The following is a 27,800-nucleotide window of genomic DNA, read 5'->3' as shown; positions in this document are numbered from 1 at the left end:
GCACTGGACTAGTCCGCTGCCTGGTCCAGCTGGGTGTATGGGATCTGGTAAGTGCTCAACCTCCATAGCGAATTTATCCACACAAGTGTTGGAGAGTTGTGTCAAAATTTGAGATCCAATGGTTCACGATTTGCCGTTCATTTGATGCTGACGGCAATCCGGAAGCGTTAGTGATTTCGGCCCTGAACGAACGCAGTAGCCAATCAGCCCGGCTGGTAACAGCGTCACGTGACTGCGCCTGCAGGGGCTCGCTAAATCACTGGCGGCAAGGTCACCACTCACTTCCCAGCATCTGGGTCAGCTGGCTCATGATTATTTATCGGGTGCCAGGACACTTCCTACTTTGGGGGGCGACTTCCACTACGCCCGATAACGGCCAGCTGGAAGGACGCCACGCGCAGCAAACTGACACCAAGACCCACCCGGTTTTTACCTCGTCAAAAGAGCTACCGCTGACTGGATCCGTGGTGACCACATTCCGCGCTCAAGAACGCACGAACTCTCGAATTTCGACGGCAGCCGCAGGACCATATTTCTCGCACACTCAGCGCAGCTTACCCTGGCTCGGACGGCATCAACTACGCGCTATCCGCGCGTGCTGACTCATAGCCAGCCATCAACGGCCTCCATTTCACTAGGCGATAAAGCGTCGCCGATCAGCCTTGCCAGGCCCGGAGACGGGAACAAGCCTCACACAGCGGGTGATCTGTTCAGCACCTGTATTTCTATGTTTCATGCTAGCACAGTGCACCGTGCCAGTATGGCAGGGGACAGTTTCACTCATGGCAATGAACATGATTATATACATGTTTGATGAGACCGACACTCAAACCGCCACTCACGCACCGCGGCACGGGAACACCCGGACCCAGCCAGCCTTAGAATGTGTTCTATACATTAACGCGTCGGGCACTGCGCCACGCGCCCATATTGCTCAGATGCTGGCCGACTATTCCGGCGCACAATGCCACCGCTGACACTCACCGACTCGAACCCGTAGAAAGCGGGGGTTACACTCAGAACGGGCGGCTGGTGCGCCGGTCGCCGGCGCTCAACCCGGCCCGGCGCAGACAGCGGCGCGCGCGCACACTGGCCCTCCGCGCGGCCAGGAGGGCGGCGAGCGAGAGCTGCCCCCTGGCGGCGCCGCGCCAATCAAAAATAAATATCATCGCCATCAAAGATCACTAGCCGGAAAACAGCACGGAGCACCTGAGCGTCGCCCGTAGCGACGTCCCTCTGACGGCGCCGCCGCCCGGGGCGGGGCGACCCCTGACCGGCGGGGCGACCCCTGACCGGCGGGGCGACCCCCGACCGGCGGGGCGACCACCAGCTAGGGCGCCGGGCCGGGCGGGCCGGCCGGGCCGGGCGGCGCCGCGGCGCCCGGCGTGGGCGACGGCGCCTGGCTCGGCTGCGTCGCCTCCAGCTGGGCCAGCACCTCCGGGGACGCGTTCGTCTTGAGCACCTCGTTCTCGCGCTCGAGCACGCTGATCTTGTCGACGAGTTTGGAGATGTTGGCCTTGAGCACGTCCACCTCCTCGCGCACGGCCAGCAGCAGATGCGACTTGACCAGGTCCTGCCGAGCACGCGAGAGGCGTCAGTTCAGTCAGGCGGCGCCCAGAGGCCACCACGCCTTGGCAAAGCAGCGACGAGAAGAGATAATGGACGCAACGTGTTACGGGTCTGGGTCCACCAAATGATGTGTTTATAGATACGGAAAGTCATGGCACCTTTTGCTGACATATGTAGCACCTTTTCTGACAGCCGTTTGTCCCTTACGCCGCAATGCTTCTCCAGCGCTGGACTTGGTTACCTACTTGGTTACCTGGCGACACATGATCGCCATGTAACGATAGTACATTATAACCTAGTCGCGCCAGCATTATGTCGACACTTTGCGCACCAAGCTACAACACAGCCCGCTGACCAGGTCGAGCACGAAATGTCTGTTCTACATCCGTTGCAGCAAAGCAAATATTTGCAGCTTCTTCACTGCGGAGTTGTTTTGGTCCGTCATGTCATTGGGGCTTCACGACGCACTAAGCTGCTGAGGCCATATGGCGCCGCCTGCCTCTCACCCTGGCAGGAAGGGCGGGCACCGCGGGAAATCGAACCCCGTACCTCTGGTTTCCCAGACGCACAGTAGTTAGCGCTGATGCGTGAACCACTACACTACCGGTACCCTTGTTTTGGTCTGTAAAACCGCTCCATAAACGCTGGTGTCTCTGTCGTCACACGTCACATCACGTCACGCACAACCGTGTAACCGCAAACACTATGCACGTAATATTGGCCTACGCAGAAAGCACATGTTTTCGCGTTTGTGCCTTGCCACATACATGGGTGGAATTGCAGGAAAGCACGTTCATAAAAAACAACGGCGCCACTACATGCAAAATATGTAGAATAACTCGGCTATCCTCCCCAACCGACAAAACATGTCACCAACTTCATTCCAACTCCAATGGCAAGCCAGTGGATATTCAGCCGTCCAGAGGCATCCGGTGCTAAGCCAAGCCCACGTGCCCGACATGCCACCTAACTGCAGCTGCGGCAGAACGGCGGCGGCTTTGGAAGCGAAGACGAAGAAACCGGCCCGAGGGATATCGGCGAATGAGAACGGACTACCGCAACGATCGGCGCTCCCATCGAAAACGCAGGGATTCCCTGCGCACACACAGCACGGAGACGCTGCAGGATCTACGACAGCGACTACAGCTACTAGAACAGGGCGTTTTCATTCAACGTGCGGAGATTACTCTATTTCGCAGCAGGAGAGAGGAGCGTGATCTCCGAATAAGCCGGCCTCAGCAGCACCGTGCACGGTTCGGCTCCTACCGAGTATCCCATCACCAGGACTAGCAAAAGGGCAACAGAGATTTACCGGCCAAAGCTCACGCAGGCCGCTGCCTAGATGGCGGAATTCATTTTCATGACGAAATGGCGTCACAGAAGATACATTATAGGCTATTCCACTCAGACCCACTCCGCGAAACGTCGCATAACGTCACAAAATGTTTCCTAGAACTGCATTAACTACGTCAAGGTTTCAATTGTTTTCAGACAGAATCATTGCGCTGACAAGTAAAACCTTTTTTGAGATGTTGGAAAGATGTGCAATATTTCAAGAAATATTGCTTCGTAAAAAGTCTCCCAGCCAGACGGCTATTCAGCATCAAGGGCCACGGCTCACAACCTCCCTCCAAGCCAAAGAGGACAACACGCCGCTAATTCGCCATGCAATACATTCCGATGATACGAAACGAATCATCAGGAAAACAAATTATTTTGCTAAGTACATCTAGTCCAACATGGACGTACAAATCGCAGGACCGGAGCCGGAGATCTTTGACCCGGGCTCGCCCTTGTCCGGATGAGAGCGCCTCAGGGCACGCCCGCGAATCCCTGCACCACCTGGTGAGGTGCTCAAGGGAGCAAGGACACGCTGCGGTCCGGCAGCACGCGCCGCCAGCCTGGTCGAACGGTCGACCAACGTCAGCTTTGTGAACGGCTAACAACGACGTTTGCTCAACAACTTATTCATAAAAGAAACTTAATGTTCGTGACAGCCCAAATTACGAATATTCAGAATGGCAAAGCATAAATCATGACGAACGAAAGGGATGAAAAACAACGATGGATGAAAATCAACGCCACCTGAGCTCCAGGACCCGCAGTTAATGTTATTACGTAGCTAATCAGAGCGCAGGCGAGGTTTGGCCGCCACCGGCATGGTCATGTCAACTAGTAACTGGTCAACGTGGGCCCACCTGGCTCTGAGCGGCTGTGTAAGAGCACGTTTGACAGCTAAAACCCGCCGCGATACTGTCTGGTAAAAAAGAGAAACGCCGGAGGCAAAATCAACTGAACGGGGATAGAACAGGCTAAATGGTGGGCGTGTCAAGCCCTCATCACTAATGACTGATTCCAAATCTAACCATTGCAAATGATCCAAACTCAATTTTAGAGAGGTGCTGGAGCTCCTGGACGACATCCGTCACCAAGTTCCGTAAGGCGGGTACCCACCTCTTCATTAACCACCACATAAACGTGGTCGCCCATGAGCTTGACATCGAATACCATGGACGTTTTGCGGCGGAGCGCGGGCCGGCTGGGGGTGGCCGGCGGCGGCGCCAGCGGCAGGTACGTCAGCACGCCCGGCATGTCACCGATCTTCGTTCGCTCAGGCGCGTAGCTCGAACGTCCGGCTCCCGCGCGAGGACTGATGCAGCCCGCTCCAAACCAGGCGACCCGCGGCTCAGCACCGTCTCACAGTCCGCTCCAGCCGCCTCCGTGCCGACAGGCCTGCCGCACGCTGGCTTCCGACACCGTCCCTATTCCAGACGCGCGCCGACGTCACCGCCGCTCTCTCGACCCTCCAGCCGCACGACTGTCTAGTCCGAGCGCCGGCAGGCGCGCGTGGCCCGGCGCGGGTTCGGCGGCGGTCCGCCAGGCGGCGTGCGAGGCGGGGCGGGGCGGGGGGGCCGCGGCGGCCGGCGCCAGGCCGTCTGACCCGCCACGCACCAGATCTGGGGCGCGCAGCCCCTCGGTGACCCCGCCGCCAGCAGCGGGGCTAGACGCGCCGCCGCTTCCCCCCGGCGACCGGGGCCGATGGCCGCCAGCTCCGGCTCAAACGGCGCTGCAGCGTGCGTAACCGGGTCGCCGACGACGTCGAAATAGACGGCGGCCGCTCTGAAGTCGGCGGTGACGCGACAGCCGCAGCGAGCCGTGCGATGAACAGTCTCGGTCGCAGACAGAGACGGATGGCCAGTTTGCGTCACCCAATCATAAACGATGTAAAAATGTGTGCAGATAAAACGCCGTCTGAACTTACGACTTATGTCTGGGCGCCAAGCGTCTGCACGAAAGGCACTTGCGTGGAAAGCATGGCGAGCAAAACCATGTTAATCCAGACATAACTCAAGGTGGTGCCGGCAGTTTGGAGTAAAAAATCCGGGTTAACAGATGTTTCATCCTCCACTTCGAAGATGCCCAAGAAGCAGCTGCGGTGCCAATGTAAACACAACGCCAGGTGACTAGGTCAGCTGAAGAGCTGCCATAATTCCTCAAAGTTAAATATCATGTCATTCTTTACTTTACATACATTATGACAATTTAAAGTTCCTGAAATTTATATCAGCTGACACCAAACATCAGTCAGCCAAAGGCAACTGAACACAAAACGTCGACTGACATTGAAAACTGACGTATCTGACACAATTTCAATACTAATTTCATGTACAAACCATCATACTTCTTTCCGAATTCATCAAATTTGCCAAGCATCATTTTCTCAAATGAAAAACATCAGCCGACCAACATCATTCCAAAAGGTCCGTGCTGTGGCTTGCACTCGGCTTCACTCATCGCTTTTTGACCTAGACATCACGGTTCTAAAAAGGTGTGCATAGGCCTCCTAACAAGCTTACAGGCGACGTACCTCAAATTTATTTCACGGTTGTTCTGCCCAATCCTGTGACTGGCATGCACTTGACAACTATATCATTGGAAACTTGGTCTTCCATAAAAAACCTGCAGATTACTTTCAAGAGGTGGGGAGAAGAGCGTCGCCTGGTAGCTCGGACCTGTGATCAGACTTTATATGGGCGTTTGCTACCGTACCGAAGAGCCCATGTCCGTGTTCAGGCCACCGAAACGGAAACTAGTCACCAAAGTTCGTAAACAGATATCTGGAGGCTAATTTCCTAAATTAATACAAAAATGACGTCAGTCCGAAGGTTAATGCAAATATGACGTCCTCTGAATTCAAAACTACCCGTGTAAGCCAATCCGAATAAATTCATAGAACAGCCTTCTCTTTCGTGGATGTTGGGAGTGCATGTCAAAAGTCTCGCGTGTCGCCATCCAACCCATTTCCTGAAGCCCCAAGAATAGCTTCGAAAATCGATTCAGCTGATTCCCAATTGGCTACTTCTACCAGGCACTGCAAAGCCCTCCGGGTCTTAACGTGAGCTGTTCGGTCAACTCACGTCCGTGTGCCTGCATGTCTCAGCATCGAACGCCAGCTAAGCCGTCCACGCCCCGCGGCCAGGACGGCTGGCTGGCAGGCCCCGCCCCACCGCTCCACGCCCGCCGGCTCTCCCCGGCCCCGGCCCGAGTCTCAGCTCGGCGCGCCGGCCGGACGCGAGCGTGCGTACGCGGCACGAACGCGCCGAGAAGACGGCGGAGGGCGGGGCGCGCCGAACGGGCCAAGGCCAGTGGGCCGCCCGGGCCGGACCGCGCCGCCCCGGGCGCCACGGACGGGTCGATGGGAGCGCGCCGCCGCTGACGCCGCGCCCGCTCACCCCCCGGGCAGACGCCGCCGCCCCCAACCGGCGGCAGGCAGGCGAGCGGCTGATGGTGGCGACGGCACCCCGGCTAAAGGCGAGCAGCGCTCACCACTTACACAGCTGACGCTAGCAAACAATGACCGCTTATTGGGACTTGGCTAATTGCTTTCGTTGCGTTGATTTGATAATTATTGTCTATCAGCCGTCTCCAGCACGAATGCTTCCCTTTCCTCACGGAACCGGACATCACAATCGGTAACGCGAAATCGATTGGCTCCGTCTGATAGTGTATACATTTCCTGCCAAATTTACTGATGATAACACAAAAACATTGTGGGAAGAAGCCAGGCATTGAATCAAACCTGACCCAGAAACCAAAACGAGTGTAAACACGACTGGCATGGTGACGGACATGGCCATGGACTCTGGGTTTACGCGCCGGGTGGCGCCGTCTAACCAAGCGTAGGCCAGCCCGGAAACACGGAACTAGTCTGGGTCCAGGGCGGGCGCCGGGTGGCGCCGTCTGACCGAGCGTAGGCCGGCACGAAAACGCGGAACTAGTCAGGGTCCAGGACGAGGGCCGGGTGGCGCCGTCTGACCGAGCGTAGGCCACTCCGGAAACACAGGCTTAGTCCACGTCCGGGACAGGACAGGACAGGACAGGAGAGGACAGGACGCCAGGACGGGTGCCGAGTGTCAGCCGCTGACCCGGCGCCAGCCACGGCAGGCAGCTGGTTGGGCGCCGACCGCCGAACATCCAGAACGGATGAACGCACAGCAAATCGGCGGAGATCCGGCAGGACAACGCTCCTCAATAACTAACGCCGTTCTGCATAAGGTTCTGGCAACAGTTCTTGACAAGAGACCCCGGAACAACGAGCAGCCATTTCTGCCGAAAGCTGAGCCCCCGCCGTCGCAGCGCCCCACCACACCCCGGATTATGCTGACATTTGTAGCGAGCCACTTCCGACACGAAGCCACTGGCAGTGCCGGCCGAAGGGGCGGCATCAGCCAATCAGCCAAACCTCGGCAATGTGGTGGCCGGCTGGTGCACTGAACCGCCTCATACGTCACACCCGTCGAGATGACCTCATCACGCGCCAATCCGGCGGTAATGACCTCCTCAGGCGCCCGCTGCCCGTCAGCCCACCGATAATGATATCGCACGACGCCACAAAAAGCAAAGGTCATCGCGCGTCCCCAACAAGCGGGTCCGTACATAAAACCAGCCAGGGAAACAGATACCAATACAAGACCACCACTGGCAGTGGTCGTACAGCATCCGAGCTTTGTTCAAAATATGAGGTCAAATTCGCAGAAAATTTATATTCACGGTGCCTGTTCGACGTGTTTTGTGATTACATTAACAAGTACAACAAAGTCTAGCTTCACGGGATATTAAAATAATGATCTATCCATCATCTATCGAAACATCATTACGCCGTCACCTTAATCATCTATCGCAAATCTTGCAGTCTGGTCACCTTATGCATTTCAATGGAAAACTACATAAAAAAGACAGGCGGATTTAGGTTGATACCCGGGCGGGACGCGTTTGAGTTAAGTGAGAGCCATTAAGGTGAGCCGATGGCCAAAGATGGTGAAATCAAGTTAACGACTATACGTGTTTTGCAATACAAGCGGACAAACAAGCAGCATTGCTTTACAGACACCCTATGCAATAATGATGTCTCGGTTTGGACTTCTGTTGACAACCATTCTTTTGGGACGAGACCTTAATATCATTTACCGAACGCTTCAAAAAATTAAGACGAACCCATTTGTCACTGTCTTGGGCTTGTCACTGTTTTGTCATGAGAGCAACAATATAATCCCGGTAACGTTAGATGATAATCTCACGTCTGCCCGCTACTGGGATTTCATTGCACATAATTCAGCTGTTATTGAGCCCATTATGGCAGTTGCTAACAGTCCCGACTCGATGCAAATGCCGTGGCTTACTTCTGCCTCCGTTATTTATGAATGAGCGCTGCGTGTAGCAGCTATGACTGAACCGGCCGAGCCCGCTGGGGAGCACGCTGCGGGAGCGGTGCGCTGTGTGTGGTGCCGTGCAGCCAGTCTGGCGCCTTGTGATTACGCCGACTGTCACGCATTGCATTGCAATGCCCCAATGGGCGGGTACCCATAGAATATTCCACTTGATTTGTTGTTCATTGGAGTTTTCGGGCGCGTAGACTGCAGTGGTCATTTTGCGCCCAGAATATTCCACTTGACATTCGTCCGCGTTTGTGACGCGCAAGAAAATCTAAGCCAATGACGCCCAATACAAAATGTTTTCTCCCACGTAATATGTCGGTCAAACGGTTAACCGGATATAGTGTGTCAACGTCCACCATTTAATATGACGCTCAGATATCTTTTTAACATATCCATCCTTAATAAAAATTGGTGTTTGGTGAAATAAAATATCCTTCTCGCTTTGTGAAAGGATCATTTCTATTGATATAAACTTTCAAAACTGCCGCACTGCTCCAAATATGTTGAAGATGCTTGTAGTCTTCTACGCCTAGACAGACCTACCGAGCGGACACCACTCCCCTCCATCCAGGGCGAACGCAAGGCGGACCGGCCGGGCCCCGCCATGCCTCGACAGACCCACCGAACGGACACTGCACACCTCCGTCCAGGGGAACGGCTGCGCGTGAATAAGACAAGACTTCATCACAGCTAGACGTTAGCGATTTACAGGGCTAACTGCGAGGTCGCCAGTCCCGCGCCGGAGCGACACTGCTCGCTGTGCCGACTGCTGCACTCCAAACAGGTGTGGTCGGGAGGTCCAAATGACCTGCCCCGCCCTGCCGGCGACAGGCGGTATCACGCGCTGCGATCCGCACCTCTAACCCACCTCATAGCATATTCATCGTTGTCTCCCCCTCCTAATAGGACATTCATCCGCCGACGCACCATCAACAGAGTCCCCTCCAGCCTCCCGCCACTGATGAGTGTGATCGGACGAGACCTACGCGGCGGCAACAGCTGCCGCACCACGGACCACCGCTACCAATTGTGGCATAGATGAGCCATCGTGTTTTTTGCCCACGCGGAAAATACGCAACTACGCGACGCCCTTCCGTCGTCCAGCCTGGCCCAGCCAGCCCGTGACGCCGGCTCGGTGTCCTGAGATCGTTCAGACCGCGCGTTCTCCCTGCCAACGGAGCGGCCGGCAGCGATAGCAGCCGGGCCGGATTTCCCAGCGCGACGGCTTTCCGACCGCACACCATCCGGTCTGGGGGGGCCACGGCCGAGGCGTGACGTCAAGGTGACATCACCCTTCCGCTGTCGAGTGTGACGTCGCCTGGTCTACGTCACCGCTGCCTGCACCGGCCGGATCTCGCCAGTCTGCAGCTGCAGCGACACTGCACCGCAGAGTGTGACGTCATAATACCGCAGCGACGTCACAGGCTCGCCCACGGCCGAGCCGGTGGCGTCACCACGCGAGCCGGGCCGGACAGCGCTTCCGTCCGTGTGTCCGGCGGCCCCAGCCCAGCTGACACCGGCGACCGACCCCGGCCGGCGGGCCGGGCTTGCGCCAGGTGACGGCCGCCGCGGCGGCGACGGAGCGCCGGCCGGCCGGGCTGCGGTCCCGCTCCGAGGCCGCCGCGGCTGGCGGAAAACCACTTCTTCGGGGACGCATGACAACCACGGTCAAGACTGGGACTGCAGGTTAGCAATAAAAGCCTTCTGTTACTTCCGACACGAGTAGACAAAGCGAAAGAATTCGATGCAGGCCGGAGGCAGACATCTGTCAGCCCAGATTTAATTACAACCGACACGCAACAAGTCAAAAGCCAGAGCCCTCCGCCATCGACAGAGGCCCCGCTCCATTCCTGCAACGCAGTCTTCCGTCGCTGTGCTGGCGGACAGATCTGAAGACTCGCACGTCACAAAGGCATTGATCACCTGATTCCGGATACCTGAACCGGGCCACTTTCTAGGAACGAAATGCACTTAACGGAACTTTCTGGCAGCACCTCGCCCTGGCGGCCGAAGCTCTCCGACTGTTCACCGTGCGACTCCACCTTACTGCAGTAGCAGCTGCTGGTTGTTTGTCATTTGGCTATTTGTGAGCCCGTTTCACCCTGTTTACATGTCCTCATTCTACAGCGCGGCCGCACCAAGGCCACAGTTAACGTTTCATGACTGGGTCAAGCATTTAAGTTGTCAGGGAACAACGAGTTCACAAAGATTTCCACGTACTGGCCATGAAACTAGCACGTTTTGGTGGGCCCTCAAGCATCTAAAAAGCTGGCGATGCGACAAAGTAAAAGTTGCCCCGCAAACCATCGTCATAGCAACTAATGGGAATACCGTGCCATCATCGACGGCCTTGACCCGCGTAGTGTGCGGTCCGCGGGGGGGGGAGAGCTCTCGGGAGTCCATTGAGCGGGACGTAACGGCAGGTACTCACCATGGCCTGTTCGATTTTGTTGTCGATCGGTTCCACCTTGTCTACAGCGCCGCTGCCGCCCGGCGACGTGCTGAAACAGACGAGCGCCGCGTGAGGGCGGTGGCGAGCGGCAGTCCCTCGCACGGGGGCACGGTAGCACGGCCGCACCACACCACATAGCAGCGGCCCACCACGCGCGGACCGCCGGCCGCCGGCCGCTCCGTGGCCGACAGACGGGTGCCTGCCTGGATAGGGCCGCGGGGCGGCGGCTGGGCGCAGTGTCGCGGTCCGGGTCACCTCTGGGCCTGGCCAGCGTGACGGCGCCGGACCGGACCACGCTCGCCAGCCGGGGGTGGTGCGGTGGCGCCCGGCGCAGACCGCCGTCTCCGCCACCCCCGTCGCCCGCCGGTGGCGCCACTCGCGGCCGAGCGCGGCCAGGTGCCGGGCATGTCGCTCACCGCCGCGAACCTGAGCAACCACCCACCTGACGCCACCACCACCCACCACGCACGCTCTGGCCACAGACACCCAACATCAAACGGCCTGCGCCATCGTCACCGAGCGTACTACACAGCCGCGAAGAGCCCGCACAGTACGCGGCGTGCGCACGAGAGACGTCTGCCGCGGCTACGGCCGGGACCAGAGTCACATCGTCACCACGCATCAGCAGCTGCTGGCGTAGCTGCGGCGGATCAGGCGCCGGTCGGCAGCGAGCCTCGGCCCGCACCGGCGCACGTGGCGACGTGGGGTCCAAAAACATCATCTCATCAGCTGATCAGATCGGATCGGCCTGACCAGTAACGCAAAGCCAGAGTCGCTGGTAACAGCCCTGGAGTGAGCACGACAAACAACAAAAATACAGGGCACCATGCTTATTTACCGCAAAAGGGTTGCATTAGAAAGAACAAGCGTTGGGCTACACTGCAGCGTGAAGAGAAACACGGTTTACCATGCCATTAGCTCTTTGACATTCTACCCTATTCGAAACCGTTTTCGATCATCCAGCTCCACAGTTCGTAGACAGCGCGGCCGACAGGTCCCCACCTTTCCGGCGATGACACGTCACCAGCCACTTCCACTGACAGCGTTCGGCTTAAAACTCGAAACACTTGGCTGTCAGAAGAGAAACAGCGCCTCAACAAAAAGCACGTGCCGGGAAACTGCAATGACGCGTTCCAGGACGCAGTGCTTATGCCGCACACTCAGCACGGCGCAGTCGTTGCGGCGCACTACGTGGCGCAGTCGGCGCGGCGCAGTGCCAATGCGGCGCAGTCGGCGCGGCGCGCGGAGCGAGAGCGCCCGCCCGTCTCAGGTCAGCTCAGTTTAATCAAAACAAAGTTCACAGGTACGCCACATGTGCCAACCAAAGCTGGCCATTCGGGCAGTTCATTTTGCCCAAACGGAAGGCGCCACGTACGTAGTTTGAGCAAACGGCGATCTAGCGCCCCATTCGTTGATCGGGTCCTACAAAATTTAAGAGCTGTGGTTGAAAGCCACGCACTAGTACTTTCTCGGCATAACAGCATGCATTCTGCGTTGTTTATATGAATTCGGTTTCTCAGGAGTCTATGCCGCTCCAATCGTGTTAAAATAACGGGTTTTCCTTCACTGCATGAGCGTCAGACGTTAAATTCGCCTACATCTGACAGCAGCCTGCCAGACAGGCCCAGAAACACCGAAACGAAGCCCGGTGCGAACAATGCCACAACGCAGCCCCATCTCGCATGTATCAATGTACATATGCTTCATTGCTACAAATGACCTTTCTTGAGCAACGAGCGCGGGATGATTACGAGGCGGAGTATGGAAGAGACGTGCGATTTGAGAGGGACTGGATCTGCAATGATTCACTCGACGCAAAGGACCGCTTCAGTTTTGCAACATGCGTACGCAGTTCACATGACGTACTTAATAACTTCCAGGCTACGCGTTTGCATGGACGTAACCGCCAATGCGCCCACTGGGACGCGAGCAGCAGCGACTCACGGGGAGAGTGGACCAACGTCCGTTTCCACCATACAATATCAATCATAGATTATAGCTGAAGGCGAGTCGCACCCTAGCCAACTGGCTCGGGACCCTGGTACTCATGAGTGTGCTCGGCGCTCGTATAACTGATGCGATGCCTGGCATTCCCTTGCGTAAGACAGGGCAGACCGCCGCCTTGTTGGAGCGGCTGTGACGTGTATGTCCCATTGAGGCTTTACGACGCACTCAGCTGCTCAGGCTATATATCGCCGCCTGCCTTTCACCCGGGCAGTGAGGGCAGTGCGGGCAGTGCGGGCAGTGCGGGCACCGCGGGGCATCCAACGGCGTGACGTACTGATGGCGCCGGTCAGCGGCCGGGGCCAGGCGGGCCACAGCGGCCCCTGGCCGTTAGACTGCGCCGGGCAGTCCAGCGGGCACCGCTCGCCCCCTGACGGGTCAGCGGAGCGCCGGCGGCCCCGGAGTGCATGCCCGTCAGGAGCGTCGATGGTCACTGAGTGCCTGCCCGTCAGGAATGCTGGTGACTCCGGAGTGCCTGCCCGTCAGGAATGCTGGTGACCCCGGAGTGTCTGCCCGTCGGGAGTGCCGGTGTCCCCGGAGTGCCCGCCCGTCAGGAGTGCCGGCGGCCCCTGAGTGCCTGCCCGTCAGGAGTGCCGGTGGCTCCAGAGTGCCTGGCTGTCAGGAGTGCCGGTGTCTGCCGTGCGACCCGTACCGCACATACTCGGTCACCAGCAATTAGAAGAGGCAGTTCAAATGGCTGTCCTGAATGTGCATAACTCTCCCGCGAAACTCACCGAATTACTCTTGAAAAACGCATTAACAAGATGTTGGTTACTCGACAATTTAACGACAGCCCATACACCAACTCTGAAAAATGAGCAAATAACAACTAGGAAAAACAGAGTACTATGAAAAAATGTGTTATACACTCATATTTAAAGCATCCATACACGCAGCACCGGAGCCTTTAGAAAGCCTTTCCAGCAGCCTTTCTAAAGGCTGCCGGAAACCACAATAGTGGTAGCAACCGGCAGCATGGCACCTTCCGGCAAATCTGATCTTGCTAAAATCAAGGTGCTCCGACAGCACCCCGCCTCCTTATCCTGCACATGTCTCCTGCACACTTGACAACCATTTACCACGTCTAAACTCATTCCAGTGTTATGCCTGCCCTCTTCGTAACCTTTTATGGAAATACATTCTCGACAGAACGATGAAATATGCATGTGGGGCACCGACTTATAGACCAGTTCTCGCGACCTTTTAAAAAATTTAGTGCCACGACCCGTTTGTCCGAGTCGCGCGGCGCTGCTTTGATATAAAGCACGATACACTGCCAAACAGCCAACTGCGCGACTGACGCCCGTGCTTTGGACAAGCGGGCGCGGTACCAGTTCATAAACACATACGGCGCCTTCCAATCACACACATCCTGGTTTTTCCACAGGCCGTTAGATCTGTAATCGCAATACTCATGCCGCGGCGACAAACCAATGCCAGTCGCGCCTTCAGTGAATCTAACGAAGAAAACTATTTACAAACTCGAGACCAGTTTATGGACTGGGACCGTTCGGCCCGGCGGCCCAGCAGAGGACCTTGCCTACCCATAACTTCTCGATAACACGCGCCCTACGCAGACAGCTAAGTCTACAGCTAGTGACCGTCGCATGTTACTAAATCAATCGGGAAAAACGCACGCGACCCGCAAACCGCGCGGGTTCAGGCTGTGTTCGTGTGAACACGTTAGCCCTGTGCAGCGACCGCCGCACAAGGGAGACAGCCCCAGCCCGCGCACAAGGGAGAGGGTCCGCTTCCGTCCGCCGCCGCGCGGCTGCAGCGCACCTGACGTCCGCAGAGAGTGCCCCAGCCCGGGAGCAAGGGAGAGGGCCCGCTCCTGTCCGTCGCCGCACGGCTGCAGCGCACCTGACGTCCGCAGAGAGAGCCCCAGCCCGGGCGCAAGGGAGAGGGCCCGCTCCTGTCCGCCGCCGCACGGCTGCAGCGCACCTGACGTCCGCACAGACAGCCCCAGCCCGCGCGCAAGGGAGAGGGCCCGCTCCTGTCCGCCGCCGCGCGGCTGCAGCGCACCTGACGTCCGCACAGACAGCCCCAGCCCGCGCGCAAGGGAGAGGGCCCGCTCCTGTCCGCCGCCGCACGGCTGCAGCGCACCTGACGTCTGCAGAGACAGCCCCAGCCCGAGCGCAAGGGAGAGGGCCCGCTGCCGTCCGCCGCCGCGCGGCTGCAGCGCACCTGACGTCCGCGGAGGCGGCCTTGTCCGGCAGCCAGGGCGTCCTGGCGTCCGGGCCGTCCTGACCCATCACTGTCAGCGACAGCTGGCGCAGCAGGTCCAACTTCATCCGAGGCGGCGGCACGTGCCGGCCACGGGCCACCACACTGCACACGGACCGGCGGCACTCGGCGTGGCTGGCGCTCCGCCTGGGCGCGCGGCTGACCTGACCCGGTCACGGCGGCGAGTGGGCGCGCGGGCCGGCCGGCCGCGCAGCCCGCGGCGATCGATGGCCGCCGCCGGCGGCTGAAGGTCGACCGCCGCCGGCGCTCGCTCAGGCCGCGTGCCGCGCGCGCTCTCCTCCTCGCCGGCTATTTCTGCCGGCGGCGTCCATCGGAGGCCGCCGCTGCGCCGCATTCCTCGGCTGTTTAGCCGCGCCGACCGGCTTCTCTCAAAACAAACCGGTGACGCGGCGATCCGGGGACGGCGCTTGGCCGAGAGCCCCGCAGCCTCAGGCTCGAATCTCGCCGACGCCCGCTGTTTTCACGATCTGAACGCGGCTTCTCGCTGCGACACTCGAACACGGCTGCGACGGACATCTGACACGAGTGTGCAGATGACGCAAAAGTGAAAATACCGGAAGCGATGCAGCGGACAGAAGGGGGTCAGCCCGGCTGCAGCGTGCCGCGCTGACCGGTGCGATCCCGGCCGGCCGTCAGCGGCGTGGTCTTGTCCGGCGGCCGGGTACCGCTAGCGCAGTCACCGGCGCAGCGCACCGACGCTGGCCTGCTCGGCCACTAGCTGCACATAACAAACCGGTCGAGTACGGCCCGGGCAGCACGTGTGCTGTGTGACCGCACGCGGCCGTGCTATCGGCGAATAGGCGAACGGAGCGGACGGGTCAGGTGCGCTTCAGCTTGAGGTGAAACCTCAGCTTCACAGTCGCCATCGAGTGTCAGGACGAGCAGCATCGCCCCATCGGCAGCAATGACCACGCATCTACCACAACCACCGCAAACTTCCATGGACCAGACATGGAGTGAAGCCATATTGCAACTGAAAACCTGAAGACCATGGATGAAGTGGACTACTCGTGAACCGATCGTCCAACGATAAATTGAGCCGACCGTGCATCAGCTGACCAGGGATCAACGTCGCATCCTGACGACCATGCAAGGCTTCCTTCACCATCCAGCCATGCCTGAACAGCCCGGTGGTGTTTCAGGTCAGCGCCTGGCCTGCACCACCGCCGCCGCTGCTGCGTCTCCGCCAGTCCCACTGACCTGACGTGCTTTCGGACGAAGAGGGAGACGGCCAGCAGACAGCGGGCGTCGGCGACGTGCCGGCGAGGGGCGGCGGCCGGCGGCGGCTGGCCGTCCTTAGCGCCGGCCACGACCCGCATCGGGCGCATCGCCGGCCGCGCCGAGCGACGCCGGGATGTGGACGACCACCCTCTGCGCTGCCACGGCAGACGGCCGCACGGTGGCCCGCCGCGCTCACACCGCACCACGCTCACGCGCTCGGCTGTCCCCCGCCGATTACAGGCGAGCGCCCAGCCACGCCGTCGCCGTCGCCCCTCCCGACGCGGGGCGAACACGACTGTACACGGCCGAATACGAGAGCAGCGTGCGTCCGCTGGCGACGGCGGGAGGCGATCACCGAGCGGCGTCCGATGGCGCGGCGCGGCCGGCGTGACGCCCCCGGCGCCCGGACCGGTCCGGAGTGGCCACCGCGGCCCGCTATCCGGCGTCACGTCACGCCGCGACGACCAATGGACGGACCGGACAGTCGCATCATCGGTGGAGGCCGACTACACCGGACAATGGTGAACCTGCCACGCTGCCACCTGGTAGGGTGACAATGCGGCGAGCCAGCCCCACCGGTAGAACGATATTTCGTTATCATTCGTGCCGATGGCAAGCCCATCGTTTCGTATCGTTTGTAAAAAATCACCTCATTCCTACCACAAAGCGTAACAATCGATAATCTGTATCACGCTACCAGGGAAGATCGGATACCGCACATGTCATGAAAAATGTGGGGTCAAAAAGCAACGAACCCACCCAAAAAGCGTTCAGGTTCCGGCCAAACGTCCGGTATATGCGCCTAAATTCCAGGCGGCACTGAAAGTACCACGCAATCCACCACTGGATATAAGGAAGCTGGTAATGCCATAACTTTAAAAGACATTCCCTACACATGGAGCACAGGTAAGTGATTGAGAAAAGCAGTATGACAGAAACAGCACTGGAAACATTCTCCCCGCCGCCTGCCACATTTCCCCAGACTCACCACGTATTTGGGTTGCATATTCTGCAGCAGATCCCCAGTCTATGAAGGTGCTCGTTACTGCTGTCTTCCCAACAGTGAATGGTTTTGCACTTTCCAATGTGCCAGGAGTGTCAGCTCGGTGCCATCAAGTTCTATTGGGCGTTATCTCCAAAAGGCCCACGGCTCACCATACAATCTTCTTTGGCCTTGCATGATTTGTGCTTAAAGTGAATGGGTTTTATTCGTTGCATATAACATAATCCGACGGGCGAATGACCTGTCCACCTGGGCTGAGCACAGATAAAAATCCTGTCATTTAAAAGTTTTTGGTCGCAGGCATCATCGATACTTTTCGCATAATCCGTCCTAGTTTTGCGGACATTCGTTTTATTCCAGGAAGCCGGTTCAAACTGCCGACCTCGCGAACCGAGGCAGTCAAGAATGTCAAACGCCGCGAGCCATTGTCGAACAGCCGTCTGTGCTTATCTACCCCGTATCCCACACCTCGCCCTCTTTATCGTGGACAAGTGCGCTTCCCCGATTCGGTCTACATCCCATTCCTGCTCCCTTTACTTTTTCCCCTTCGTTATTTTCGCTTCCATCACCTGCACATGCATTATTGGTGTCAAGATCACGAAAACGTTTGTTGTTCACACTAACATCCTGCGGAGAGAAGACAATTGATAGCTCGCGTCTTCTCTCTTCACTACCAAAACAGAGCTGCTAAGAAAGACACTCTGGATTGCGGCTGGCATGACTAAGAGAATCTCTTCTACAGACACCAACCCTGCTGGCCTCAAATGTCAACTACACGACCCATTCATTTGTAGCCATTATCTTCCTTTTTGTTGATATCTTTGGAGGTTTCCATCATTTCTTTTCGTTTCACCTTCGTTTCCGCAATCACGTCGCGCTCATCTTCAGAAAAATATAACATAAAGGGCATTGCCACCAGATCAAAATTCGGCTTTCTGTTCATATATTGGCGAATGTTTTCCTACCATAGTGGAAAAGAAAGCGACTGTTAATCCAACAATACATCTCCCCAAATTGCAGGGCCATATATCACAGGTAAAACCATTTCCTCGTCAACAAAGAGACGTTTCTGGACAGTATGACACATGTCGACCAACCAGGAGAACACAATACTGCAGCGACGCATGCGACGTTCTCAGGATGAGCACTCACTCATTACTACTCCATCGCAAACACCAAATGTTCTAGTGACGTCACGCGATCAAACTGCGCTTTTCTTCTCTTTGGTATGACGTAAATAAACGACCTTCAATACACCGAAATATTATGATTAAAAGGTAGAGGGTGAACATTCGAATACACTTAGAAAATGCATGTCATTTCCAGCCGTGCTCTCGGGCTCCTCAAGACGAAGAGCTTTATTGGAAAAGTAATCATTTTCGCTACATATGCCAACGACTGCCTGATGCCTAAACTTATCTGTGGCCTCATGGCATGCTGAAAGTTGGTTATTTTCGGCCGAAAGACTAATATGGATAACGGAAGATCCCAATCAGTCCCTCATTCTTAATCAAATAAACCTTCCCCTCAGCAAACTAGCCCGAATCTAACAAGGCAGAGGATTCCGGTCCCAAGAACACCGACCTACCGAGATTAGTACTGAGAACGCTATAGATACATTAACCAGTGCTTCCATCCACGCCGTTGAAACAATCACATTTTATTGTAAAGGTTTGGGGCGTGTCGACTTCGCGTATCATTCTGCATCCGACCGGTTTCAACAAAGTGTTGCTGGAAAAAAGCCTCTGCAAATTCGCATCAGAGGGCATCTTCACCAGAAACTGTCAACTAGCACCGGACTTCAACGCGACGGTCGAAACCCAATGGCCATGAATGAGCCGAGCCCGCCCGGTGCTCAGGCGGCGCAGGGGTCACGGCGTCACCGGCCGCGGCCGCCGTCGACCGGGCACGGGCGGTTAGTGGGAACGCGTGCTGCCGCCACTACACACGCACACACACACGCTCACTCTCAGCGGGCGACGCCGAGCGGGCGCGCGGCGTCGGCCTGTTAGTGCGGGCCCGGCCGGTGCGGTTAGGCGGAGAGCGGGGCGGGTAGAGACGGACGGGTCACGCCAGGTCAGGGCGGGTCACACCAGGTCAGGGCGGGTCAGGCAGCGGCGGACGGCGCCCACGCCGGCCTACCTGGCCTCGACCATGGGCCCGGCGTCGGCCGGCGGCGACGAGCTCAGGAAGGTGAAGTTGCCTGTGGAGAGGGCGCGCGCCAGACCCGAGAAACTGCTGTGGACAGGCGGCGGGCGGCAGGCGCGTTAGCGGCCCGCCGCGCCGGCCGCCGGCCCGGCCCCGACCCACCCGCACCACCGACGGCGGACCGACACCGCGATACGACAGACGGCCACACGCGGGAGAACCACGAGCGGCGCACCACGCCTATCCACCCGGCACCTCCAGCTGGCGCCAGGATGTGAAACACAGGAGGCATGTCCGTAAGAGGTCCTGCGCGTATGCAAGGCATGATAACGTGTTATGATATCAGAGAAAATGTGAGCATCCTGTCACATGTTGCTTACCACCACGGGTGTCACAGCTCAGCACTCACCTGAAAGAAAAAAGAAATCGACATTAATCCATGTCAAGCTCCAGTAGGCTGTGTTTGTGGTAGACCGGCACGGATCAAGCCTTGGCGGATATTTCGCATACTTTCACGCACACTGCGTTAAACAGACAGCGAGGCAATGTGAAGTATGACAAGTTATGGCTATGCATAACTTAACTGATAAATCGAACCGCTGCGACTATCACAGTTGCATCAGATGGCAAGACTGCAGGCATCAACACTCCTAATTCAGATGGATGACATGTTATCAAATTAGTTTGCATGCGCGACCGGGAGAGTGAGTGAAGGCCAAGCGGTGGCTCAGGCGTCGCATTCAGATTTCAGCACGAGGAACAAGGTCACATTCCGAGCCGAGACACACCGGCTGGCGAACCGACCGTCCAGGCAACGCCGTCAGCCGTGCCCGTGGCTCTGGAGTGATACTGGGGGGCCGCCGACCCGTCAGGAGCGAGCACGGGAGCGGTCTCTGCCGCCAGCCTCGGTCACGCCCGGCCCGGCCCGCCCCCGTGTCGGCGCCCGGCGCGGCGGCCGCCCACCCGCCGCCGCCCGAGGCCCGTTAATGGCTCGGCTGACCCCGCTGGTCAGACGTGTGACGTCAGCGGCCGCTGCAGCGCCGGCGCCGCTCGCCGCTCGCTCTTCAGACGGGGTCAACGCTCAGAGCGCGGCCGGCCGGGCCCGGCGGCAGCAGGCGCGCGACGCCCGGCACCAGAGCACCGCAACAGATGGGCTGCACGCTGCGCCGGCACAGCCCGGCACAGATGGTGTGACAGGCCAGATCTGCACAGGGTGCGCCAGACCACAGGCCGGCGCAGAGTACGACAGGCCACAGACCGGCCCAGAGTGCGACAGGCCACAGACCGGCCCAGAGTACGACAGGCCACAGACCGGCCCAGAGTGTGCCAGACCAAAGACAGGCACCGTGCTGAGCCGCCTGCACTGGACCAGGGCGGATCGAGCGACCGCCTGGAACAGACGACCAGCGACCTGGAGCAGGCGGTCGGACCGGAGGCCTAAGCCGGGCCGGCATCGACCGTTCGACGTCAGACCGGATCACCAGCGTCATAAACCCACATAGCGCGCGGCAAACGACCAAAAAACCACCTGGGCCGGGAGTAAGACGGGATGTAATTCAGCCGATCAAAGGAGGCGCTCGACCGAACCCGGCAGGCAATGACAGTGTCGGGCTGCCCAAACAATGACTCAGGCCCCGCGAAGCCAGGACGCCAAGGCCGGATATACGCCTGCCGCCAGCCCTATCGCCGCCGGCCGCCCGATCATCCTCATACGGCGTTATATCCTGTGTTTCCACCCCGCCCCGTCCGGCCCTGGGCTTGCCGCGTCTGTCAGCCATCAGTGCGCGTCACAGCCGACAGCCCGGCGGCAGTCCCAGACCCGAGCCTGCTCGAGTAGCCAGGCTATTCGCAATACAGTTAAAATACGAGTTTGGTGTTGATGGGTATTAGGTTGCGAGGGTATTTCATGGCTTCCCAAAATTGGCATCCGATAGTCTCGTCACGCATCCGGAAAATGACGACGCATCACCTGCCTACAACTACCTCCAGACAACTCGTCACCTGGCGTCAGCACAGGCAGGCCCAAAACGATAATAAATTCTACAAATACTGACTGAATTCGTTTCTCAAGTGCAGAATCAAGAAAAACGCATTCCTGGCGAGGCAGGCCAACTGCCTGCAATACCGAAGGAATTTGCGGACGTTGGCGGGTAATTTCGCTACTCCATGCTCATCACAGTTTATCCGGAATCCCTGTTCGACATATCGTTAAGCGTGCGCCCATCTGCGCTCGAAATGCCTTGAGTGCGCCAAACTTGATGATTAAATACCGTTTCCTACATTCAGCCCGACCGGGCTTAAATTCGTTCGCCACCCCGCTCTCAGCTTGAGCAAATGTATACATTATAACGGTTCGCGCCGCAGCTTCTTTCATAACGTGTCAAACACACTGCTAACGATCGGTGTACATCTTTTCACGAGATTCGGCAGAAGTCTGCAACAGCGAGCGCGTTTTTCAAATACTTTGCACGAACAGACTACACAACAATCCGAAAATGTACGCAAAGTTTTGACAAACTAGGGGGAGGCATCCAAGAAAATCATGAGACCATTTTCACCGTTACAAACATAATCGTAGTTCGTATCACGAGACTATACCCTTTGGCATTTAATGTTTTCCCCCAACCGCGTCCACCACCCGTAAGATGACGCGCGCGCCATCTACTGTTCCGACCCACAACTACTTGTTCGCACCGAATCCGCGGGAGTACCATAACGCGGCGGTCAGACTGGCCGACTGACTAATCACTAACTAGTGACTTTCGTGACACCTGACCGTGAAAATCAACACTTGTCGCCTGCTGATACGCTTGGCATCGGACCAGCGCGGTTCTGACAGGCCCCTCCGGCGAGTCCGGGAGGAGGTGGCCAGAGGCCGGCCGCTGCCAGCCAGAGCCGAGCCGGGTCGGCGCGCGCGGCGTTTGTGGCTTAGAGTTCGACTCAAGAGCCGTCCCGTACGCACCGCGTAATCACTCCTTCGTGTATAGGTGTGCTTCAATCGACCTGCTTGTTACTTCATCCTAGTCAATAATACGCGTGGGGAGATGGAAAAACGGCTGAAATGAAACCGCATCACGCACCAATGCCATATTTTCTCTTCATACCGTGAAGTTCTCCCAGTGGCACGTTACGGGTTGTGTACATAAATTATCACAGGCTCAACTTGTCAACTGTTCTAAGCTAAGGTTGATAGTTTGTGATATTAATAACCTGTACCGCATTCGTATCAGGCATACCATACAAGTATGCATATAATTTGAACAGCAATCACTATTAACATTATGCGCCATATCACAACGAGCAAGTCGCATCGAACAATTGGGTTGCGGCGGCGAGGGGAGGAGAATTACTGTGCCTAGCATCCCGTTTTGTCAGCATCGCAGGATGCGCTCACTGCAAACTTTTCCAATAAGCCCAATCGTATGCCTCATCATCGGCGCAAGTCTTTGTCTTTCTTTCCACTTTGGCCGGGACCCAGTGGCTTCCATATTTCATGACGCTTGACAACCACGACACAATTTTAGCTGCCACACTCACCCAAAAGAAGGGCCACCGTCCACGTGAATGAACAGCGCGGAGGAAAATGGTCCTTGTCCTGAGACAATGCCAGCAAACATACGACCTTTTATGAAAGGCACGCGACGCACGTCGTCCACCCCTTTTACAGAGCGTCGGCGACTGCGCTGGCCGTAGCGCTCAGGAGCCATGGCGCAACCGGAATTTGAACCAGAACTGGAGCTCAAATTCGACCCACAACCCAAACTGACAAATGGCATTGCTTGTGGCGTCGGTTCGAGTAAGCAGGGTACGCAATCGAGATGTATGACCGCAAACTGATGCCTTAATTAGCTTGAGAGCACGTGCAAAGAAAGGCGTTTATCGGCCACGGACATGCCTCTGTCTGGATGGCCAGGTCCCGTTCAGCTGGTGGTGTGGTGGTGTGGCGTGTCATGGTGTGTCATGTCGTGTCATGTCATGCCATGGTGTGTCAGCTGGCCAGGGAGCTGGCGCCACCACTGTTAATTATGGACATTGAAAAACAATACAGCTCAGAGGCTCGAAACGTCACGAAATGATATGCTTCGCATGAACGAGTGGAAACTGGAACTAGCGTGTCATGCGGACCTGCACACGGCTTCCTACGTCAGCAGATCCCGTCAGTCCCCGAGACTGACGGGATCTGCTGACACCGAGTGCACTCGGGGTCAGCAGACCCCGTTATCGCTCTGACCCGAGTGCACTCGATGCACCGCAATCGGGGCAGAGCGAGGGGCGAGAATGACACCCAGCGGGAGTTCACTGCATTCCCAACATCCCACCGAACGTGCACCAGGACCAAACAACCATCCGGGGACCAGAGAACGTACATTGGGACCACCAGACCGTACAGGTATTGGAATAGAGGACTGACAGTAGATAACGTGACGCTAGCCACACAAACAAGCGACAGGAAATGACCTTATGCCGAGGCGGAGAGTTTAAGAATTACTGGGCACAGCACACCTGCATCTTAGGTAATCTTACAGTGTTGCGTTTATTAATCCAATATGCTAGTTCAAAACCCGGGGAAAAGGCACCGCTAGGCACCAAAAGCCCGAAAATCTCCAACCTGAAAAACAGGTTATTGATCGCATGCATCCCACGGAGGAGGGTCCACCACCGTTTGCATCCACTCTTGGAATTCAACCAGAAACGGTGCCTTTAGTGTGCGGGCAGAAAGGCTTAGCGTGGGATCGAACCACAGCATCCGGGAACATATAATACTGGACCCATGACAGTGCATGGGAAGAGGAATCGATCTTCCTCTGGCCCAACTCAAATGGCAAGGGAGCTACGCCGCGTATGTAGAGTACTTTAAAAAAATAATCCAGCAAGGAAAATTCGGCAGCTCCAGTTAATGCACTATGCATGCAAGGCATGCGGATACCTCGTTTCACTGTTTTTGTATCGTTTCCTTGTAATTATTAACGCCAAAGAACGAATACTTTGCGTCGCTCATAATTCAACGTCATTTCTAGTACAGGCCTCACGGCGTGGAGAAAAAGCCGAAAACACCGAGTCATGATAAACGGACCATAAACAATGGCCCAACATGACTCCACAAATATGTCATATCCTTTTATCGGTCCAGCGAATCGTTGTGACGACGGCCATCTAACGGAGTGTTTTGCGGAAATAAAACAACCGGAATCGAAAAATAACACAACGACCCTGACTTCATGGAATTTTTCCTGAACATTAAGACTCCGGGCTACAGTTGCATCCAGGCTACAATGCCATTCGGGCTACAAGTACATCCAAACTACCATTATGGACCGAGCTGCACTTAGTTTGTGAAGAATAACTCATCATTTTGTGCGCCAAGGGGTCATCCCCTTTGCACACTGATACAATTCCAAACAAAATATCGTTATAAAATAAAGTTGTCAACACTCATGTCTATATCTAGCATATTCGTATGATAAAGTTGCCTAACACCACGAAGAGCGCCAGGCAGTTCTCCCGCAACACTGCAAGGCGCTCCATTCCGTCACGGAACGTTTTGATCGATAACTTTGAAGCACACCGCCGGTGCGCATGCACATAATACATCCCATTTCATATGTACCAGCCACATCACCAATTTGGCGCTCACAAAAAGGAGCATCCGCAAAAAAATACGCTCACGATCGTAAAAATATCATACATGCTCGCACTTACTTTTCAACAATGACCACGGTAACTCATCAACTACATAAATAAGTGGCGCGTATTTTGCTGAACAGGCCCATTTCATTAAAAGACGCGAACAGGAGCTATATGGAGCCCAATGTCCTGACGGAGCGAAACACCGCGCGGTTGCACGCGGCATTTCCTGGACTGGTGCACGGCGGCGGAGATGACTCACGAGCCGCGCAGACCGACACCGGTCGGCATCCGGCCCGGGTCGCCTTATAAGGCGCCAGGCGTGCCAGCGACCGAACGGTGCCCGACACGCCGCCACTACCCACGTGCCCACATAACTGACACCGCTACACGCCGAACTGCCAGCTACAGCGCGCCCTCTTCTGCCCTCTGTTGCTGAGGTGAAGACCCGGTGGGGCACAACCGCTATGTTGGATTCGTGGAGCAGAACTTGTGGGACTTCTTTTATCGCTGTGATGACGGCTGGGCCTTAGGGCGCACCGACGGTGGTCATTTAGTGCCCCTTTATACCGGTATCATGACGATAACTACGATTTCATAGAAATCATCTCCCTTTTTGCTGTTTAGTGAATGTCACGAATAGTTATGATCATACCTCCCTTCACAATGTATGGCGAATATCACAAATATAAAGCATATTCTAGCCGCGAAATGGTCAGAACGTCTGGACATCAGACACAAAATCCAATATCCTTGTGGTGGAAACTTCCTGCTTCAGCACTGGTAAGGCCACTTTGGACGACACGATGACAAAGCCAACCACATTAAAAGAGAACAGGAGACCATCAGGGGCGTAGGATGGTATCCAGCTGTGGACAGGAGGGCGTGGCTGGACCCCACCATCCTGAAGCCCAGCCGTCCCACTTTCACAACGCCCTTTCAAACCTTACACACCAGCTCATGAGCAAAATTATTACGGAAACAAGCGACAACAATTGCTAAAATCAATCTGTGATTCTTTCAAACCTTATACACCAGCTCATGAAAAAAATGACGAAAACAAGCGACAATTGCTAAAATCAATGCTCGATTCAGCCCAAATTAAACCTTAAAGAGGTCCACATCCAACGAGAAATCGACATTGCGGCATGTTAGGTCCATGAACCCCCAGGAAAGATGCCTGAACTAGCTTTGCAAAACATTCCTTGGGAGTATGATCAAATTCACATTTTCAACTCCGAATAACAGTATAATTCATCACCAAAATGGGCGAGAATTAGGGTTTAGTTATGATCACATCATAAATGGTGCGTATGGCGACACTGTGGAAAATCAGTAGCATACACCCTTTACTGGTTCATTATCTTTACGTGGCAGATTTTGATACTGTGAGCAATTGTATGACTTCTAATATTGCCCATAGATTTACTTGGCATGGCTCCAGGGTCATGCCCACATAGATAAATATCATGCAAATGACATCGGGTTTGCCCACACGATCTCCTAACCGAGAAGTCTCACGTTTCCGTGCCGAATTTGCGGTGATTAAGGGTACGGATTACTCGGAGACCGACTTTGAAAACGGCTTAAAAATATCCTGAAAGCCGTTACTGTGCAACCAATAACCTCCCATCCATGCCACATTCGCCATTTATAACAAAGAGCATATCTCTACCCAGACCCTTCGGAATATGTCCTGCAGTATATCCTGCCATAACATGTGTTCCGACCCTTCGGAATAAATGCCGACATCCCCAGCCCGCGATCATTCAACGGCGCAAACGTCGGGGCGCTCTGCGGACCGCGCAAAAACAGAATGCGACCGGTCAGACCCCGACAGGTATGCGAGCTACGCGCCACATAAGTCGCCTATCCGGAAAATCACGCAGCAAAAGCTATGAGCCTTTTTTCTTGGAACGTCACGCATTGAAGAAAACGCTACACGAGGTGACTGGGGCGCGATTCACAGCACACCTCCCAACTGTTATGATGATTGAGGTTTCTGTCTAAAACGGTCAAAATATGAAGTGATGAAGTGATACGAAGCGGTCACCCGTTTGAGCGCCTGACTCCCTGACCTGTGGTCAGGCGGCTCAGCAGACACCACAGTTCTGGCGTTCGAACACAGCGCCTCCCAGCGCTCGACCCCGCGCGTGCCAGAGGAAAGAGTCACTGTAGATGAAGACGAAACGAGCTGGGCACGAGTTCCAGGAGGGAGGAGAACCACTGAGTGCACACTGGGCGATGAGGTGGCCGCGGCCAGGTCGCGGCCGGCGGGCGGCGCGGCGCCAGGCGCCGCGGCTGGTAGGGAACAATGAGCGACGGGTGAGTGGCCGGCGCCGGCTCGGCGAGCGGCGCGTCCGTCGGCGCCGGCTCGGCGCGGCCGCCCCTGCGCGCCGTCGTCGGCCAGACCGGGCAGCCTCGAAATCGACAGTTCGCTGAAGAACGTGAAGACGACATACCACTTGTGGTTTCCTCAATAAGGAAAACACGAACCTCCCTGAAGCCTGTCCGGTCGCAAAATATAACCCGATGCATATCAAGAGTGTTGCGAAGGCTCTCCTCCCTCTCGTCCAGACAGCATGCATGGTGCCATGCGGGACCGCCAGAGCGCGCCAGTGCCGGCGGCCGTGGTCGAAGCGGCGAGGGGTGCCCACATGACTCACCTGTCGGCGGCTCCCTCTTGCTGGTCGTCGACCGCGTCACCCTGCACCAGCTCGAGCAGACTGGAGTTGGGCAGCAGGTCGGGCAGCGTGAGTCCGCCGGGCTCGGCTGGCCGGCCCGGCGCCGCCGCCGCCGCCGCCGCGCTAAACAC

The 27,800-nt window shown here is 56.6% G+C and overlaps 1 protein-coding gene across 1 annotated transcript; it reads right to left on the bottom strand.

Annotated features, from left to right (window-relative positions):
- Positions 1 to 980: 980 nt before the first annotated feature.
- Positions 981 to 27,800, bottom strand: LOC119096652 (TSC22 domain family protein 1). Its single transcript, XM_037219549.1, has 5 exons — positions 27,652 to 27,800; positions 19,355 to 19,450; positions 10,717 to 10,786; positions 1,365 to 1,573; positions 981 to 987 (listed from the first exon to the last, which is right to left on the bottom strand). Exons 2-5 carry the CDS (start codon positions 19,366 to 19,368, stop codon positions 981 to 983), a joined length of 300 nt encoding a protein of 99 aa, XP_037075444.1. The 5' UTR covers positions 19,369 to 19,450; positions 27,652 to 27,800.

This window comes from Pollicipes pollicipes, unplaced genomic scaffold, assembly GCF_011947565.3.
Source record: "Pollicipes pollicipes isolate AB1234 unplaced genomic scaffold, Ppol_2.1 Scaffold_4295;HRSCAF=5057_pilon_pilon_pilon, whole genome shotgun sequence".
Classification (NCBI taxonomy): Eukaryota; Metazoa; Arthropoda; class Thecostraca; order Pollicipedomorpha; family Pollicipedidae; genus Pollicipes; species Pollicipes pollicipes.
Note: the sequence above shows the minus strand (reverse complement) of the source record. Positions and strands in the feature narration are given on the sequence as shown.